General features: G+C 39.5%; 1 protein-coding gene across 5 annotated transcripts in view; it reads left to right on the top strand.

The window, feature by feature from the left end:
* DIP2C (disco interacting protein 2 homolog C) overlaps window positions 1-16,417 on the top strand; it is a 518,420-nt gene that overhangs the window by 279,196 nt on the left and 222,807 nt on the right. For 3 of the 5 annotated variants that reach the window (XM_075062209.1, XM_075062210.1, XM_075062208.1), the window contains exons 2-3: window positions 11,561-11,632; window positions 14,296-14,463. In XM_075062209.1, the coding sequence (XP_074918310.1) occupies window positions 11,561-11,632; window positions 14,296-14,463 (240 nt within the window). The remainder of the gene's footprint in view (window positions 1-11,560; window positions 11,633-14,295; window positions 14,464-16,417) is intronic. The other 2 variants (XM_075062211.1, XM_075062212.1) reach the window with 1 other exon arrangement.

Below are 16,417 nucleotides of genomic sequence, written 5' to 3'. Positions count from 1 at the left end.
TAAAACTGTAATATTGAGCTTGCTTTGATCCGCCAGAGTGCACAGCCACGCCACGCCCCCGGAGCTCTGCTTTACTGTATTATATCCAAATTTGTGTTATATCAGGTGGCATTATAGCGAGGTAGTGTTGTATTTTGCAAATATAAAAAGCAAAAGTTTTTCAGAAAAAAGCCCTCCAACCCAGAAGGTGTTTTCCTTTTATCTGGTTCATTTTTTAAAAACAAAGGACATGTTTCAGTGAATATATTATACTTGAAAGTTTTTTTTAAACTAAATTAGGCTCTGCTTACAACCTTACAATGTTAATAAATCTAAAAGGGAAGATATTTTTGTTTTTGTCTTTGCTTAGTAGGCCTATTAAGAAATTATAAAAACGTTCTATAACTATCTAGAAGTCTGAAGGGGAATGGGTGTAGTCTTTGTTGATTGGTCACAGAGGCATGGATTAGAATCAGTTGTCATTAGATGTTGGAAAGGGAAGTGGGTACAGTTATGAGTTAGGAGGCTTGTTTACTAGAATCCATAAACTTGTGGAGACATGACAGGGCATCAGACTTCAGAGTGTTGAATTTACTACATAGTTGTTTCTCATTCTACCTGCAAGAAATGTGAAAGCTGCTGATCAATACGGCAAATAGGCAATTGCTGTTCAGTGATTATCAAAAAGCAACATAGGAATTTCTGACTCATACTGACTACAATTGAAGGATGTAGTAGAAAGCATGCAACTGAATGGACTTTGGTTATGAAAACAGCTAAATTTTTTTAAAAAAATTGTAAATATTGTCATGAGTTAAGTAGAGAGAGGGACTCATGCTCAGCTCACAAATGCAAAACATTCATTTCTTTTTAATTCTCCAAGATGTCACATAATTAAACTGTCTACTAAAGTGGAAAAGCAGGATATTGAGTTTGATGATCCTCCAAGTGACACATTTTTATGTAATCATTGTCTTCAGACATAGCCATAATGATAATTTAAGTTCCTGTTCCAGAATGTCCTACAGCTCTTCTACAGTCTTCCACAACTACTATCAGCCTTATAATTGGCTGCTTAACAAAGGTGGAGTGATGCTCCAGTTTCCCAGTGAAATTTTGGAATACCTCATTTCTACATTTGCACCCAGTGTCATAAGTATGGTGATTACTCTGAGCCCAAGAAGCATGTCATTAAAACATAGGACACATTTTTATGCACAAGGGAGTCTGCAGAGAGGCACTAAATATACTAAAGCAATTGAAGGAGGTTTTGGAGGGACTTGACATGACATGCTGATGACACTATTGTTACAGTCTCTGAAATTTTGGCTTGATCAGACTAACAAAGACTTGAATGAAAAAATAACAAAATGATTCAGAGAAGCTGTGAAATCTTTACTTTACTTTCCTAATATGACTGATCTCAAATAAAAGTCATATGATGAATCCAGAACAAGAAAAGCTGAAGCATGGTTGACTGGACATATTCTTGAGGATAGATCCAGACTTCTACCCCTAATCTGTCTGTGAAAGAGCATGCATCACATTTTATTGCATCAAAATGATAGAAAATCGTGGAAGTAAAAACACGGATGACAGGGCAGTTGAATTCAGAAGTTTGTCAATTTTTAAATGACTTGCAGTCATCTCAGCATCAGCCAAGCATGTTTTTAGCATATTTGGATTGATTTGGTCCAAACTATGTAACAGGCAAAATGCTGAAAAAGCTAATAGTTAAAAGCGTATTTAAGAGTAGACACTGTTTGCTTAGGTAGATGGTAAACTGGCAACTTCATTCTTGATTTTACTTACAGTATTACAAGCTTTTCACTTTGGTCAACATGAATGTGGTTTTTTGTTTTTTGGTGTTTTTTTTGGTTTGAGGTATAAAGATGCTTACAGAGTGAGTCAAATGTGTGTCTGTTTTGTTTCATAAAACCAGCATTTTCCCCTTCCCCACTACTCACAGTATTTTTTCAGTAGGTTTTTGGAGGGGTTGGGGAAAATCATAAACCTGTTTAGATATCACCTAGCACGTTGCTATCTTAATCCTAATTGAAATATCTGACTAGCATGTAATATAAATATTAAATAATACTAAGTAGAATTATTGGTATAATGTCTTCCTTTAGGGAGAATTTTCTAATTTGAAATTTAAAGCACATCTATTAGATAACATTATAAAGACTATTTTTACCTTTTTTATATACATATTTTTCAGAATTACATTTTATTGTTATCTTTATCAGGATGTGACTGTTGCAGTGTGTACATGCTAATGACAGAGAAAGCATAACTAGAACTGGCAAATGCCCATTGGGCAACAGAAAAACTAGTGGAGAGATGAAAGATGAGCTTCCAGCAGCTGCAGAGTGGATATACACTTCCAGGGAGCCCCATAAGCCTTATAAAGGAAGGAAAACAACATTATGAAGGGCCCTAACGGCCATAAAATTCCAAAAATGGCAATGATTGCTTTCATTACATAAAGTGTTCGTTAAAGCTTTAAATAATGAAATAAACTTTAACACTGAGAATGGAAACCTTCACGATTAAACTTGTCTCTGTTTACTTTACAATAATCCCGGCCATAAAAGCAGTGCTTCACAAATATTCCATTCTTGTGGAGCTCTGAAAAGCCTGTAGACCACACACTTCTCTTTCCTTAAAACATTTACATATTCAACAAAACGTCCATAGGTGCTGGTTTCCAGCCCTGACCATGGCAATTTCTACTTGCAGGAAAATTGTTAGAATATGAGAAAACTTGAGTCAGGGATATGGAATTCCGTGGAGTTTTTTGTTTTCACTGGCCTCAATTAGGCTGCTTTTTATGAGATCCAGGCATATTTTGGATTTGAAAAAATGTTCAGAAATCTTTGAGTCCAGAAGGTAAGAAGGAAAACTGATCATAAAGGCTTTTGCGGTTCAGGGTGGAGAGAAAAATAATATACCAGGAGTTCTTTTCTGCCTAAAAAGATTAATGATTGACTTAGCTGCTTAAAAAATATATAAAACTGTATGTAAAACAAAAATGTAATATATGTAAAACAGACATTAAATTGTTATTTTTAAACGAGTAACAAAATGTTCATTATGTAGGAGCAGAAATAATTTTAAAATCCCAAGCAACTTCTTTTATTTATTAGATTAAATATTGTTAGTTTTGATAATATAATCCATCAGTAGTGTCACCTGTTGAAAGATTTTTTGTTGATTGCTTTATGAAGCACTTTTTGTAAGCCCTTTAACATTTGTAGTTTGTAATATGTTTTAAGAACACTCTTCTTCACCTATCACTGAAATACAGCCATTTTATTCTTTGTATGTAACTTAGAAGAACAAAATGTGTGTGTGTGTGTGTAAGGGACAGCAAAATGTGAATAAAATTATCACTGAAACCTTTGAGCTATAATCTATTTTCCATGAAGGCCCTTGAGCAATATTGTAATTTACTGTATTGTTTGTAATGGTCATATTTAAATCCAATTAAGTTTTCTGAACAGTTCAGTTTAGCAGTTTTCTTCCAATAATGTTTTTGATTAGCTTTCTAAACCACAAATGAGGTTAAATAGATAATACAAGAAAAGAAAACTATGTTCCTCAGTTATATATTTTTAGTTCATTAATGTACATTAAACTATGAAATAAACCTGATTTATGTGAGTACATTTTTACTTTATCCATCCAAAACAAAATCCTTTGTCTCTTCTCATATTTTTGGAAGCCCTGACAGAGAGACTGTCTGCATCATGAGTGGGAGAAGTAAATGAGTCACAGTTCACTTTATGAGGAGCTTTGTTTCATTCAAATCCCTCTTACCAAGATGCTGATACTGAACTTGAGTCATCAGCAGTAAACAAGTCACACTGAAAATTGAATCTTTTGAGCACAGAATGAATGTAGACAAAGTTAAGACACTTACGCATGGACTCCGTTGCTCAGTACCTGGATTCGAGAGAAACTATTAGTTTCATTATTTCCTCTTCTGAGATTGTTCACAAGAGCCTTAAACTCAGTTGAAATGCCAATCTCCAAAACTTCATTTTGTAGTATGCATGTCCAGTCAGAAACAGCAACTTCAGTCTGATTTTGAGGTCACTGAATTTTACACTGGGTTTTCAGTGTTCCAAGCAAGGTTTTACTTGTTCCTTACTTTTAGTGCTTTGGTTTACATCTTTTGTGCTGTGCAGGCTAAGGCAAAGGACAAAATTTAGCAGCAGTGTACACGGGTTTTTTGTTTGTTTCTGAAATATTCAAATATTTTTCTGAAGCCCAGGAGACGTAGATGTTTTTAAAATAAAGTATCCCTTGATGTACCCTCTTTAAAACATCAGACAAGTAGATTAACGCTCTTAGGATTGGTTACTTTAACTGTGAATGAAGAGAGATCAACAGTAGAACTGTTAGTCTAAAGAACAAATGCTAAAAGACCAAGTATGCGCATAAGATGGCTTACTTTACTGAAGACATTAATTAATATAGCCAAGTATAATATCTGTGTTACGTTAAGACTGGCTCAGACACACATGGGCCCAATGTTGCTGGTACTGAAGTCTTTTGTGGTTGACCTCGTTGCCTGCATGATTTGACTGTAGGGCCAAAATGTTCGATCTTTGAATGTCTAGAGTTAGGGCTAGACTAACTGGCAGTGCTAAAACGCTCTAAAAATACCACCTCCACGAGGGGCATGGCTACCAGCACTGGCTTCCAGCGCTGCTGCACTGTCTACATTGGCAATTTTCAGTGCTGAAACTTGCTGCACTCATGGGGGTGATTATCAGAGGTGGTCAGCTCCCCACCAGCCTCATGGAAGTCTATGGGATCTGTGGTTATTTGGCACCTCTGAAAGTCAAGCCACTGGTTTAAAGTGCCTAAGTGTGGATTTAGGAGTCTAGTGTCATGTAAATTGTAGTTTCTACATAATAATCTCATCTGTAAATTTCTTCCTCTGTCATACTGAGTCTATGAGGAGTAGTATGGGCACACAGGAGATTTGGGGTATGGCTACACTTGAAATTGGCAGTGCTTTGAAGTGTGAGTGTGGTCAGAGCACCAGTGCTGGGAGACAGCTCTCCCAGCGCTGCACGTAAACCACATCCTCTACGGGTGTAGCTTGCAGCGCTGGGAGCAGCGCTCCCAGTGCTGCAGCACTGATTACACTGAGGCTTTACAGCACTGTATCTTGCAGCACTCAGGGGGGTGTTTTTTCGCATCCCTGAGCGTGAAAGTTGCAGTGCTGTAAAGTGTCAGTGTAGCCAAGCCCTTGGTTTTATTGTTTACACAGTGAGATGGAGACATTTGGCGAACTTTGCCCTGTTTTCTGTGTAATATTGTTATCCTTCATCTACATAGGTTTGCCTCACATATCATGGTAAAAATCCCTAAATCTGTATTCATTACGATCAGCCAAACGATACTGGAATATGAAACAAGACTTCGTATACAGAGATACCTACTTAACCCTGAAACGTTCCACTTCCTTTGAGCTAAGCACTGGCAGCCATGCTTCCATAGCACTAACACTTCTGATTCACTGGCTAGGTCAAAACTTAAACTTCTAAGTGCATTAGGGGAGGGAGGGAGATGTTGTTTAGATACTTTGAGTGAAAATGAAAGTGGAAAATGCACTTCTGTGGTCAAACACAATGTGACCTGTAAGCTAGTGCATCTTACTTGCCAAGGGGCTAGAAGGAATGAGTTGATGGGAGCTACTTTAACTTATACATGCTTTTCTTCCAACTCCTCAGCATATAATTTACAACATCAATCTTCATGGATTACCCGGTACCCTTAAAATTCCCTGATGCCTACTGACACCTGCTTACTAACGTTTAACTTATATGCCGTCTCTGAATTGGACCCCCCAGTGATCGTTGTTAAGGGACAGCAAAGCAAAATTGATGGAGGAAGGAGAAGACATAAATGTAAATCTCTGAAGAGTATGTAGGGTGGAATTCAAATAAGAAAAAATAAAAGGTCACTTTAGGATACTGTCAAATGAATTTAAAATTAACTTAAACTTCATCAAACTTAAACCTCGCCAGATATTAATAGGAGAATAATAAATATAGTAATAATAATATTTAGCACTCAAAGTACATTTTATCCATAGATGTCAAAGTAGGTGAGTATTAGCACCCCTCATTTTGAAAGATAAGGAAATGTACGGCACAGAAAAATTAAGTAAATTGGCCAAGACCAGACCGTGAATAGAGCACAAGTCTCCAGATTCCCCATCCTGTGACACATCCTACTGAATCACACACTCTCCTTTGAAACAGTGATTACTTCATTTATACTGTTCCTTTGACCCCACAACTAGCCATTTTCCCACTCTGTCTGGAATGGCCCCAATAGATTATTTCAGAATATTAACACCAGGACTATTCCTGGGCAGAATTGGTCAGTATTTTCCAAATTCAATTTTTCATCCTTTTTTGTTTTTGTCAATTCCAAACTTTGACCAAAAAAGAACTGTAAGAGTATTTCAATTAAATTTCCACTAAACTTTTTTCTAATCCGTTGACCAGCTCTATTCTTAAACAAATCCAAGTCTCTGATTCTCTGCCATTTCCAGTGTGATTTTGTTCACTGTCTTGCTTTGGTTTAGTCATGCACATATGCAGGAGGTTGAAATCTTTAGGAATGTTGCTTTCTGAAACACTCACATAGCAAATAAGTAATTTCCTTATAGTGCCTACTCACTGAAAGGAGCAAAGACACATGGTGCACAAAATCCTGATCCCACTGGGAATTGGGTTTGTGTGAGCGTGCTATACGCACAGTTGGTAGGTCACAGTTCTGACCTGCCTTTTATGTCACTGATCCTTTAAGATGAAAGGAGTTAATTAAAAAAGAGAGGACAGCATGGTACTCGTATTCTTTTTCGAATGAAAATGTAGTCCAGCTGATGTTTTCCAGGTGATGAGATTTAGTTCTCTATCTTACTATGAGAAAAGATCATGGGCTAGGTGAGCCCAACTACCAGCTAGGGGGTATTATGTACATGACATGCAGTAATTAATTTTGAGTTGAAAAAATAAGTACAAGTTGTGATAAAAGCACAGTGAGAGTTCAGTTAGCTTTTGACCAGTTTCATTCATAAAATTAATGGTTGGTCAGTTAGTGTTTATATTCTAAAGTCTATCTACCTTAAACAACATTAAAATTTAATCCTGATAAATTGTTTCTGCCCACACCCCCACACCATATGGCACATCTGACTTCCATCTACTTCATAGCTATAATACTGGTATCTACAGTGCATAGTTAATGTTTTTATTTTTTGCTTTCACATATTTTTGAGATTTGGTTGCCAGGGCAATGATGATTTTCTGTGTGCTCATTATTATCAAAAAATAATGATGCATGTAAAATAGAATCTTGCTATTAATTGCAGGGGGCCAAAGACAAAGACTTTTGTATTTTATTCCCACCACAAAAAATTTTTTTGTTTTTTTCACTGGTCTTCTTCAACCCAAAATATTTTCTTCTCTTTAGTGTATTTCAGAAGTGTGAGTCTAAGGGGAGAAGTACACGAAAAAGTGTGAAAGAAAACATGTCATGGCCAGTGGGTAGCAGCTGATGTTTTTCTTTCTGATTTTGGCATCAAAGAGACTACTTGTCTTCTTTATTTTTTTTACCAATTTATTCTGCAAATACAAGTGTTTTCAGACTTTTGTTCTGTGACAACAGAAATTATATACATATTTTTTTAAAAGCCTGTCTGAGGTAAGGGCCAGTATAAGAAGGCTATACTGGTGGAAAGACTGCAAGAATCACGTCCAGCATGTGAAGCCTGCAATACCAATATGAATGTATATGTACAATATGTGTAGAAGACGAATCAGTGTTTTAACTAAACTGCTGTCTGCAGTTTCTTCTTTAAAATGAAATTACGAACTAACTGTACTGCACCTAAGAAAGTGGAGCTCCAATTCTGATTAGGGTCTGTGTGTGCTGCCATAAAAGCAGTAATAACATAATAAACAAAGTGAAAAGAAATATGCACTCAGATTGAGAGAGAGATGTCTGGAATGCTTAAGGATTCAATCCATTTTCATCAATTTCAAAAAGAAAATTGGTTCATATTCTATACTTTAGTAAATCTAAATAAATGTTAAAGCCAAACCATTTTAATGCAGCAATATACACAGCAAGTCTCTTCAACTAGTCTGTGAGAGGCTGATGATTACTGTGCAGACTGCACATTTCTGATTAGTCTCAGTGTAAGCCAGAAATATTAACTTAATGGGCATTTTTTTTAAAATTTTTGTTTTTATTTTGTCTTGTGTTTTTTTTTTTCTGAGAGAGAGGATGGCTCAGAGTGTTGGTAATAGGAGATGGAGCCTTTTGCCTGTAGGTCACTGATGGGAACCCTCCCTAAGAAAGTACCTTTCATCTAATGACAACTGTTACCATCTGATGGCTGTTTGATCTGTGCAAAATGAGTTTAGTGGTCTCAGTGCAAGTCCCAAAAGCTGTGTCCATACAGCTGGTGTCTGTTAACACCTAGTCATAGTGGAATGGCTAGAGTTTAAATGATCTTAAGCAATTATCGTGGTTCCTCCAACTTATGGATGAGTATATGAGGGGGGCACTGTGGAGAAACGTACACTTGTGTTGCTCCTGGTTTGTCTGTTTTGTGGGCTATATTCTCCAGGGATATCAACCTGATAAACTCACAATTCCAGTAATACTGTTACTGTGACACTTCCCAGGGATCCCAGGAGGCATCTCAGCACCATCTGCCTCTATGAGGCATCCTTACCTGTGCCTGCAGTGGATCAGCTTCCTGAATCCACCAGCCTCTGGCAGGCAACACAAGCACTACTTTCCAGGCCTCCCTCTCTCTGTACAGTCATACTCCAACCCATCTCCTCAGTGTTCCCTGCAGCATCCAGCCCCTTATTCAGTGAACACTCACAGAATTACCAGGCCTGCTGTCCGAAGGGAACAGAACGTGGCAGCTTGTAAGATTCCACTTGGGAGTGACCAATGTTCCCTCTAATTTTTCCCACGCATGTGTGGAATTAATTTTGTTATATGCACCAATACGGAGGTGATGTGTGGTGGGGGTAGGGCCGAGGGGTTCGGAGTATGGGAGCGGGCTCAGGGCTGAGACAGAGGGTTGGGGTGGGGTGGGGGGTGCGGGCTCTAGCTGGGGGTGCAAGCTCTGGGGTGGGGCTGAAGATGCGGGGTTTGGGGTGCAGGCTGCCCTGGGGTTACGGTGGGGAGAGAGGATTACCCCCAGCTCTCTCTCCCTGCAGCAGCACCTGGGCTGGGGAGGGAGGAGTGTCTCTCCTGGCTGCACAGCTTAGAGGGAACTTAGCTTGGGATCAGCACTTTGCTTAACACACAGTTCATAGGTTTATAGTGAAAACAAGGATAAGTTTATTATCAAAGATTCCAGATCCTAGTAATAGTGAGCAAGAATATTGGAAACAAATGGTTACATATAAAACAAAATAACATGCTTTCTACAGACTAAACTTGACCAACAGGTTCACCTCCTGTCTGTTTTCAGAATGGTAGCCGTGTTAGTCTGCATCAGCAAAAACAACGAGGAGTCCTTGTGGCACCTTAGCGACTAACACAGATGAAGTGGGTTTTAGCTCCTGTCTGAAGAAGTTTTATTTCATCCAAAGTTCTCTTCAGCATTTTCAACCAGGCCGTCTGAGATCCCATTTTCATGAAGCAAAATCTCTGTCTTTTTACTTTGTCAGTGAAGGCTGCCTGGGTATCGTCTCTGCTCCCCCATCCAATTATTATCTAACAAATCTTTAAAGCGCCGCTCCAGATAAGGTTCTTCCTTCCCTGCAGCGTCTCTCTCTCTCTTAGTTTCTCTCTGAAGTTTTTACAGTCCTTCGTTTGCATTTGGTTCAGGCTGATGATATGAAAACCATTATGCATGAAACAATACTCAGTTTATAGACAGATGAATAAACGTATCTTGTCTAACAGAAAACCTGTTTTTCACCTTTGCTGGTGAACAGTACCTACAGACTTTAAGAACAAATTATTTTGATGGCTAGAGTGACACAAGCTTTTAGTCAAGACCTCACATGTCACTCTGGTGAACTAGAATATACATACCAGGCCCATAAAAGGCCTGTAACCTCTATGTATCTCCTTGTCAGTTGGCATTAAAGGATTTTTGGGTCACAGTTACTAACTCTCTGCTTTATTATGTGTCTCACAATATTTGGTATTATATTTAAAGCCTCAGCTCCTGGAATCCTGTGATTATGTGGGACTCTCAGGGTTGTTATTTTTATTTATAAAGTATTAGAGGAGTAGCTGCATTAGTCTGAATCTGTAAAAAGTGACAAAGAGTCCTATGGCACCTTATAGATTAACAGAACTATTGGAGCATAAGCTTTCATGGGTGACAAAATTCACCCACGAAAGCTTATGCTCCAATAAGTCTGTTAGTCTATAAGGTGCCACAGGACTCTTTGCTGCTTGTTATTTATAAAGTAAGTTTCTAGCCCTTATGGTTACAGAGCAAAGTTTTGAAACAAACCCAGGTGTACCCCAAAGATTCATAAAATAGAAAGCAACAGCACCCCCCCCCCAATTTGTAGTTCTTAAAATCTTTTTTTTTTAAGCCAGTCTCAGTTTTGAACACTTGGAGGATTAGCCACACTGAAATTATTAAATAAATCTATTTTTGTAAAAAGACAAAATGCAGATTTTAATTATCTTTAATTCAATATTTTAATTATGTTTAACTATATATTTTGAACAGTAAATAGAGATGGGAGACCCCTCTCCACTTTTAACTAGACAGAAAACATATGCTCTCCTCCAGCCTCCCCTTATCTGCCATTTCTTTGTGGAACACCTTTGTGGAAAAGCTTTTAAATCCTTATCTTTTAAAAACTGTCATCTGTGGAAAATGCAGATGCAGTAAACAGACATATCAATTAAGTGGGTTTATGGGGTATTCAAGCCCTTGGACAATTGAGTCTGGAAGTTTCAAGATGCTTTTTATGCAGTGTTAGGCAGAGACTCTAGAAGACATAACACTATTTGACAGTGGATGTTTGGTAGGTTTGCTGCATTGTTTTTCTTAAAGTGGTGCTTAGGAGCTAAGCCAAATGTTTACATTACAGTAGCAGGGTAGCAGCACTTTGAAATCTTTTGTGGCCTACATGCTTGTTTAGAAAAATCTCATTAATGACAGAAAATGCTAATCTGTAATGAGTTTTGCTAGCCATTACAGGCCCAAGTATTCTATATAATCCATTGTTGATTAACTTAGTGTAGGTCTGTGTAGTTTTTGAAAGCCTTGTGTGACAACATATCAAAATGAGATTGAAACACTGTGCTTCTGTACCCCACTGCTGGAATAAATCAAGGCTAGCTGTTTACTTGCCAAAATGGTATAAATTAGTTCTTTCTGGGTAGAATGATCATACCAGAATGAATGATCATACTGTGTTTTCATTTGTTCATTATAATTGTCAAGAGAAACAGAGAGTGCAATGGTGGTGAAGCATATGGTACTTCCGTTAAGCAGCTAGACTGTGTCTTTTTCCAAGTCTTACTGATTTTCCTTTTCTTTTCTTGGCAGGTGACATCACACAGAAGGGATATGAAAAGAAGAGATCAAAATTAATTGGGGCATACCTGCCACAACCTCCGGGTATGTATAGCTGTGCCAGCAGTGTATGAAGTTATCAAGTACATAGATAGCTACCAGAATAAAAATCTGTATATTAGAAGGAGTATCTGTGGCAGAAGCAAACCTGTTTGCTCCCATCATCCTTTTGTGTATACATGTATATGTCTGCCTGGATGTGTTTACATTTTATACATATATTACTGCGGGATGCCCAGACATAGATGGCTAGGAAATAAATTAGCCATGGCTCTTGAGTTAGCCATTATTTATTCCAAGGAACGAAAAACACTTAAGCCAAACAAAGGTCTCCAAACAGTGGGGAAAAGGAGTTAGGCTTATCACAGACTGCTTATCAGTACTAGGGCTTGCTCCATTGCAGGACTTGCAGCCTAAGTCTGTCACGCCTGAAGACAAGAGAAACAGTCATCCCCCACAGCTCAACTTGGGCCAGATTCCTGCAATATTGGCAAGCACCTGTGATCCTTTCTAGAGACCTGGGTTAACCCTTTTCTTGCTTCCCTAGGGATGTGATACATATCAAAACTAGACTCACCCACAGGCATACACAGACACCCAGACTGTATATAGTACACATTGGTTTAATTCTTAATTTGAGTATTCCATATGTAAATTGCAAATAAAATAAGAAAAGAAATATTTCACGTCATCTTCTCCAGTGCTGCACTGATTTTTTTTTTTCATGTGAGATCACTGAATCGTGAAGTCAAATATGGATTTGTGTACATCAACATAAGCCCCAGTCTTGTAACAGGATCCATGCAAGACTCTTGTATTTGTGCAGAGTCCAATGACCTCAGTGGGGCTCCACTCAGGAATCAGTGTCTACGTACACTAATCTTATGGACCGTTGTTCAGGTCTTCCTTTACAAAATTCTGGGTAATTACCTTAAGGTGTAGTTTAGGGTTTATATTTAATCTGCTCACACGTACATACAGCAAGATGTTGTTTTTGTGTCCTTGGACTTTACTGGCTCTGCCCCCAAAGTTCAGGAGATCTAAAAAATAATAATAATAAAAAAACTTGGCATTACAGACCTAGCTGTTGCCATCCCAGCTCTCCAGAAAGGTGCAGCATGATTTGGGGGGTGCTCTTGACATTTGCTAGCTGTTGGGAACAGCTATAAAACTAGACAGATCAAACAACACTCCATAATCCTACAAGATTCCTAAACTTCTGTGCGGTCAGCATTTTTACTAAACTATTGAAGTGTGTACAACACTTCGTAATCTGCTTCACTGAAACCTGTGTACTATGTGCACCTCTACTCACTCCCCCATTACCTCCCCAAAACCTTCTGCAAACTAGTATGATTCATATTTTTATTTGTAGTATTTACTGAGCACTGTCAGTTGTCCTGCTGTCTCTCAGCTTGTTCTCCAAAGAGCTTTCAATTTCCAGAGCAAACTATATCCTCCAAAGCTGAAACTTATGTAATGTGGAAAGAGATGAGGCAGAGAACCTTTGAGATGAACCTACAAAGAGTTTCCTTCAAATTCTCTCCTCAGAGAGCTAGAGTTTGGCAATCTGTAGTGAAGGCAGAGGGTCTTTGGATCATCACGAACTGGTATGGTTTCTGCAGAGGTTGTTTAGCCATTGGTTAAGCAGCCTACACAAAATTGTCATCAGTGAAGGAAGTGGCCTAGTGCTGCTTTATTCAGATGCAGAAATCTCAGTGGATATCCTCTGCCTTTGGAAGGGGAGAGAGGCTCTTCCCCCTCTCCTCCAAAATCCTGCAGTGGACCCAGCGGGGCTTCCTGTGACTGGAGGAAGAGGGGAGCCATGCTGCAGAGATGGCCTTGCTTTCTTTTGCATTCTTTCATCTAGATCCAGTGGAGCTGAGTCCCCTTTGCTTGCAAAAGTGGGCAAGGAAATTTGGCTCTAAATTGTTTCAGCACTACAATGAATGATTTTATTGCACTAAGGACATTAAAATTGTAAAATTACAGTATATTCCTGCTGTAACTGAGATTATGTATGCCATAGGTCTCTGCTGTGTTTGTAGTTTTCTGTTTGTTTTGTTTTTTCCCCACTTTGTTGCTTTTGAAACAAAATTGGTAAAGAAGTATTGTGGTATTTCTCCTCTCAACCTTTACTTAGCTGAATGGCTGAGGGTCCCTGCTTCCTACCCCGGGGAGGTCAGTCTTCTCCAAATGGGGCTTCTTCCTGTAGGTGTTTAAGACCTCTTGAACATCGTTGTCGCATTATCCAGTACGTCACTCATTTGTTTATTGTACTCTGTTTTCATGGGGAACTGCAAACATTTATAAGGTTTGGTACTAGAACTCTCTGTTATAAGGGGAGGATGTTTTAGAAATATTAACAATAAAGAGATTGAATTTCACAATACATTTTTGGTGGGAGCCAGGGCGTGGGAAAGGGATGGGATCTGCATTTTTTGCAACTGCGCCTACCAAATGGAAAGTAAATCAAAAGGCAGTTCCCCTCTGTTCCAGCATCCAGTCCTCCTGCTGCTGCTTTGCTAACATTACTAACACCAATGTTGGCAGAGCGGAACACTGATCATGTGGCTCCATGAGTGTACCGTAGTGTCTGTTTGTATGTGTGTGTGCTGTACTGCATGGGGGCAGCCGCTCCATTCGTTGCTGTAACAAATGTAAAAAAACTAAACATGAATTAATTAGTTTTTTTCAACTTGTTACAGCAGCGAATGGAGCTGCCGCGGTACGGTGTAGACTGCAACACAGTGAAGGAGCTGCAAGAAGAATGCTCCGCACTGCCAACTTTGGGGTCTGTGACATCCGGGAAGCAGCAGCTAGAGAGCGAGCGGCCAGCACAGCAGCAAACCGGCCCCTCTTTTACTTTCGTTTTGGTGAGCACAAGAAATGTATATTTTCATGTGAATATTTGTTTATAAGCATCTCTCTCCTGAAGGCCTCTGGGCATCCACTACAATAAAGTACGCAAACATGGTTAATGGAAAAGCACCATGGCCTAAGGCAACACTTGGAAACCTATTACTAACCATGTCCAAATAAGACTGAAGTAAAAAATCACCGTTCTTATGAATAACTGTAAAGGACTGAGTGTGTCTCTAGTATCTCCCAGATGGATGCTGCAGAGGGGATTTCATATAATAAAGTGGTTAAAGCATAGTAGACTGACAGGCCTTCTAGTTCTGACTGTGCCACTGACTTGCTGTATATAACTCAGTCAAATCCCAGTGGTCAGCCCTCTGGATGGTCCTGTAGAAGTCTAAGACATAGTGCACATACCCTCTGTAGGGGTCAGAATTCATCCCTTTCCTGCTGTTTGACATACAAATCATTAGTAAGTCAACAAAGAGCCTGGGATTGCTAGTTCTTGGCTTGTCGATTCACCACTTACCTTCCCTGAGGCCAGGAAGGACATGCATTGAAGCTTCCTTCTTTCCTTTGTATGCCCTCTGTCCAGGCGTGAAATTGCTGAAGATGATGTGGGATGGGGCTGCCTTCTGCTCTTGTCTCTAGGATAATTCATTAACTCCTTCATGCTCTGGTGCACTGTGGAGCTTGTCCATCTCCCCACAGACATATCTAGATGAGGAGAGCATTCAAAACTCCCAGAAATGCAGTGGAGTAGGCCCTGCCTGAGGTCTTCTCAGGATTCTGTTGTGGAAGCTGAGCAGCCCCCAACTGCACTTGTTGTGACTACAAGCACACCGTAACGGAGATGGTCTGTCCCACAAAATGCTACCATATTATTATCAGATCAATGATTATGAATACAATAAAACTACAGAAAGAATCCATATTAAGGTGTAAGGCTAATCAACTGTGGATCTTCACTTTATCAGTTTCCTGTTAATGTCAAGTAGCATTGCTCATTGATTCGGAGCACTGGTCTATGAACAAGTTCTAGTCCAGGCTATGACAAGTTTTCTCGCTGACGCCTTGAGTAACTCACTCAGCCTCAGTTTCACCATAATACTTACCTGGGTGTTGCAGGGATTAAAAGAGTTAATGATTTTGTACCGTTAAAAGTGTTACATGTTGTTAACAATACTATTGAAAGCAGATGGATGCAAATTAGTGGAGGTGTTTCAGTTGTGTTCAGTAGTCTCAGAAAAAGTTTGCTGTCACTTTTTCTTGGGAAAACCAAAACAATTCTACCACGTAACTTTTGTTTCCTCAAGCTGTATTTGCCAGAACATCAATTAGAGGTGTTCTGTGCACAGGATTGTTTTCATTTTAAATTTGTTTTATAACTGTTGAATATCTGGTTTGGGAACCTTTGTATTATGCCACTTTCCTTATTTGATAAACTGAGGCTAGCAAATTAAAACCATAGCCCACTTCTTGTACTGCTAAATTAGGAAAGGAGCACAGTGAGTTTCCCTAAAACATTTGGGGACATTTTCTGCCTGGTACAGATGTGGGAATAGGAGGGGAAGAGTTGTAATGTGATCTAGCCAGTGGTTCTCAAAGCTGGTCCGCCACTTGTTCAGGAAAAGCCCCTGGCGGGCCAGGCGGTTTGTTTACCTGCCACGTGCACAGGTTCGGTCGATCGTGGCTTCCACTGGCCATGATTCACCACTCCAGGCCAATGGGGGCTGCGGGAAGGGTGGCCAGCACATCCCTTGGCCTACAGTGCCTCCTGCAGCCCCCATTTGCCTGGGACGGCGAACCGCGGCCAGTGGGAGCTGTGATCAGCTGAACCTGCAGATACGGCAGGTAAACAAACCGCCTGGCCCGCCAGGGGCTTTCCCTGAACAAACAGTGGACCGGCTTTGAGAACCACTGATCTAGTGGATTAGACTCAGCCTGGGAGCCCTTGACTTCAACAGG

Source organism: Chelonoidis abingdonii, chromosome 2 (genome assembly GCF_003597395.2).
Source record: "Chelonoidis abingdonii isolate Lonesome George chromosome 2, CheloAbing_2.0, whole genome shotgun sequence".
In the NCBI taxonomy this organism is placed as follows: Eukaryota; Metazoa; Chordata; order Testudines; family Testudinidae; genus Chelonoidis; species Chelonoidis abingdonii.
Note: the sequence above shows the minus strand (reverse complement) of the source record. Positions and strands in the feature narration are given on the sequence as shown.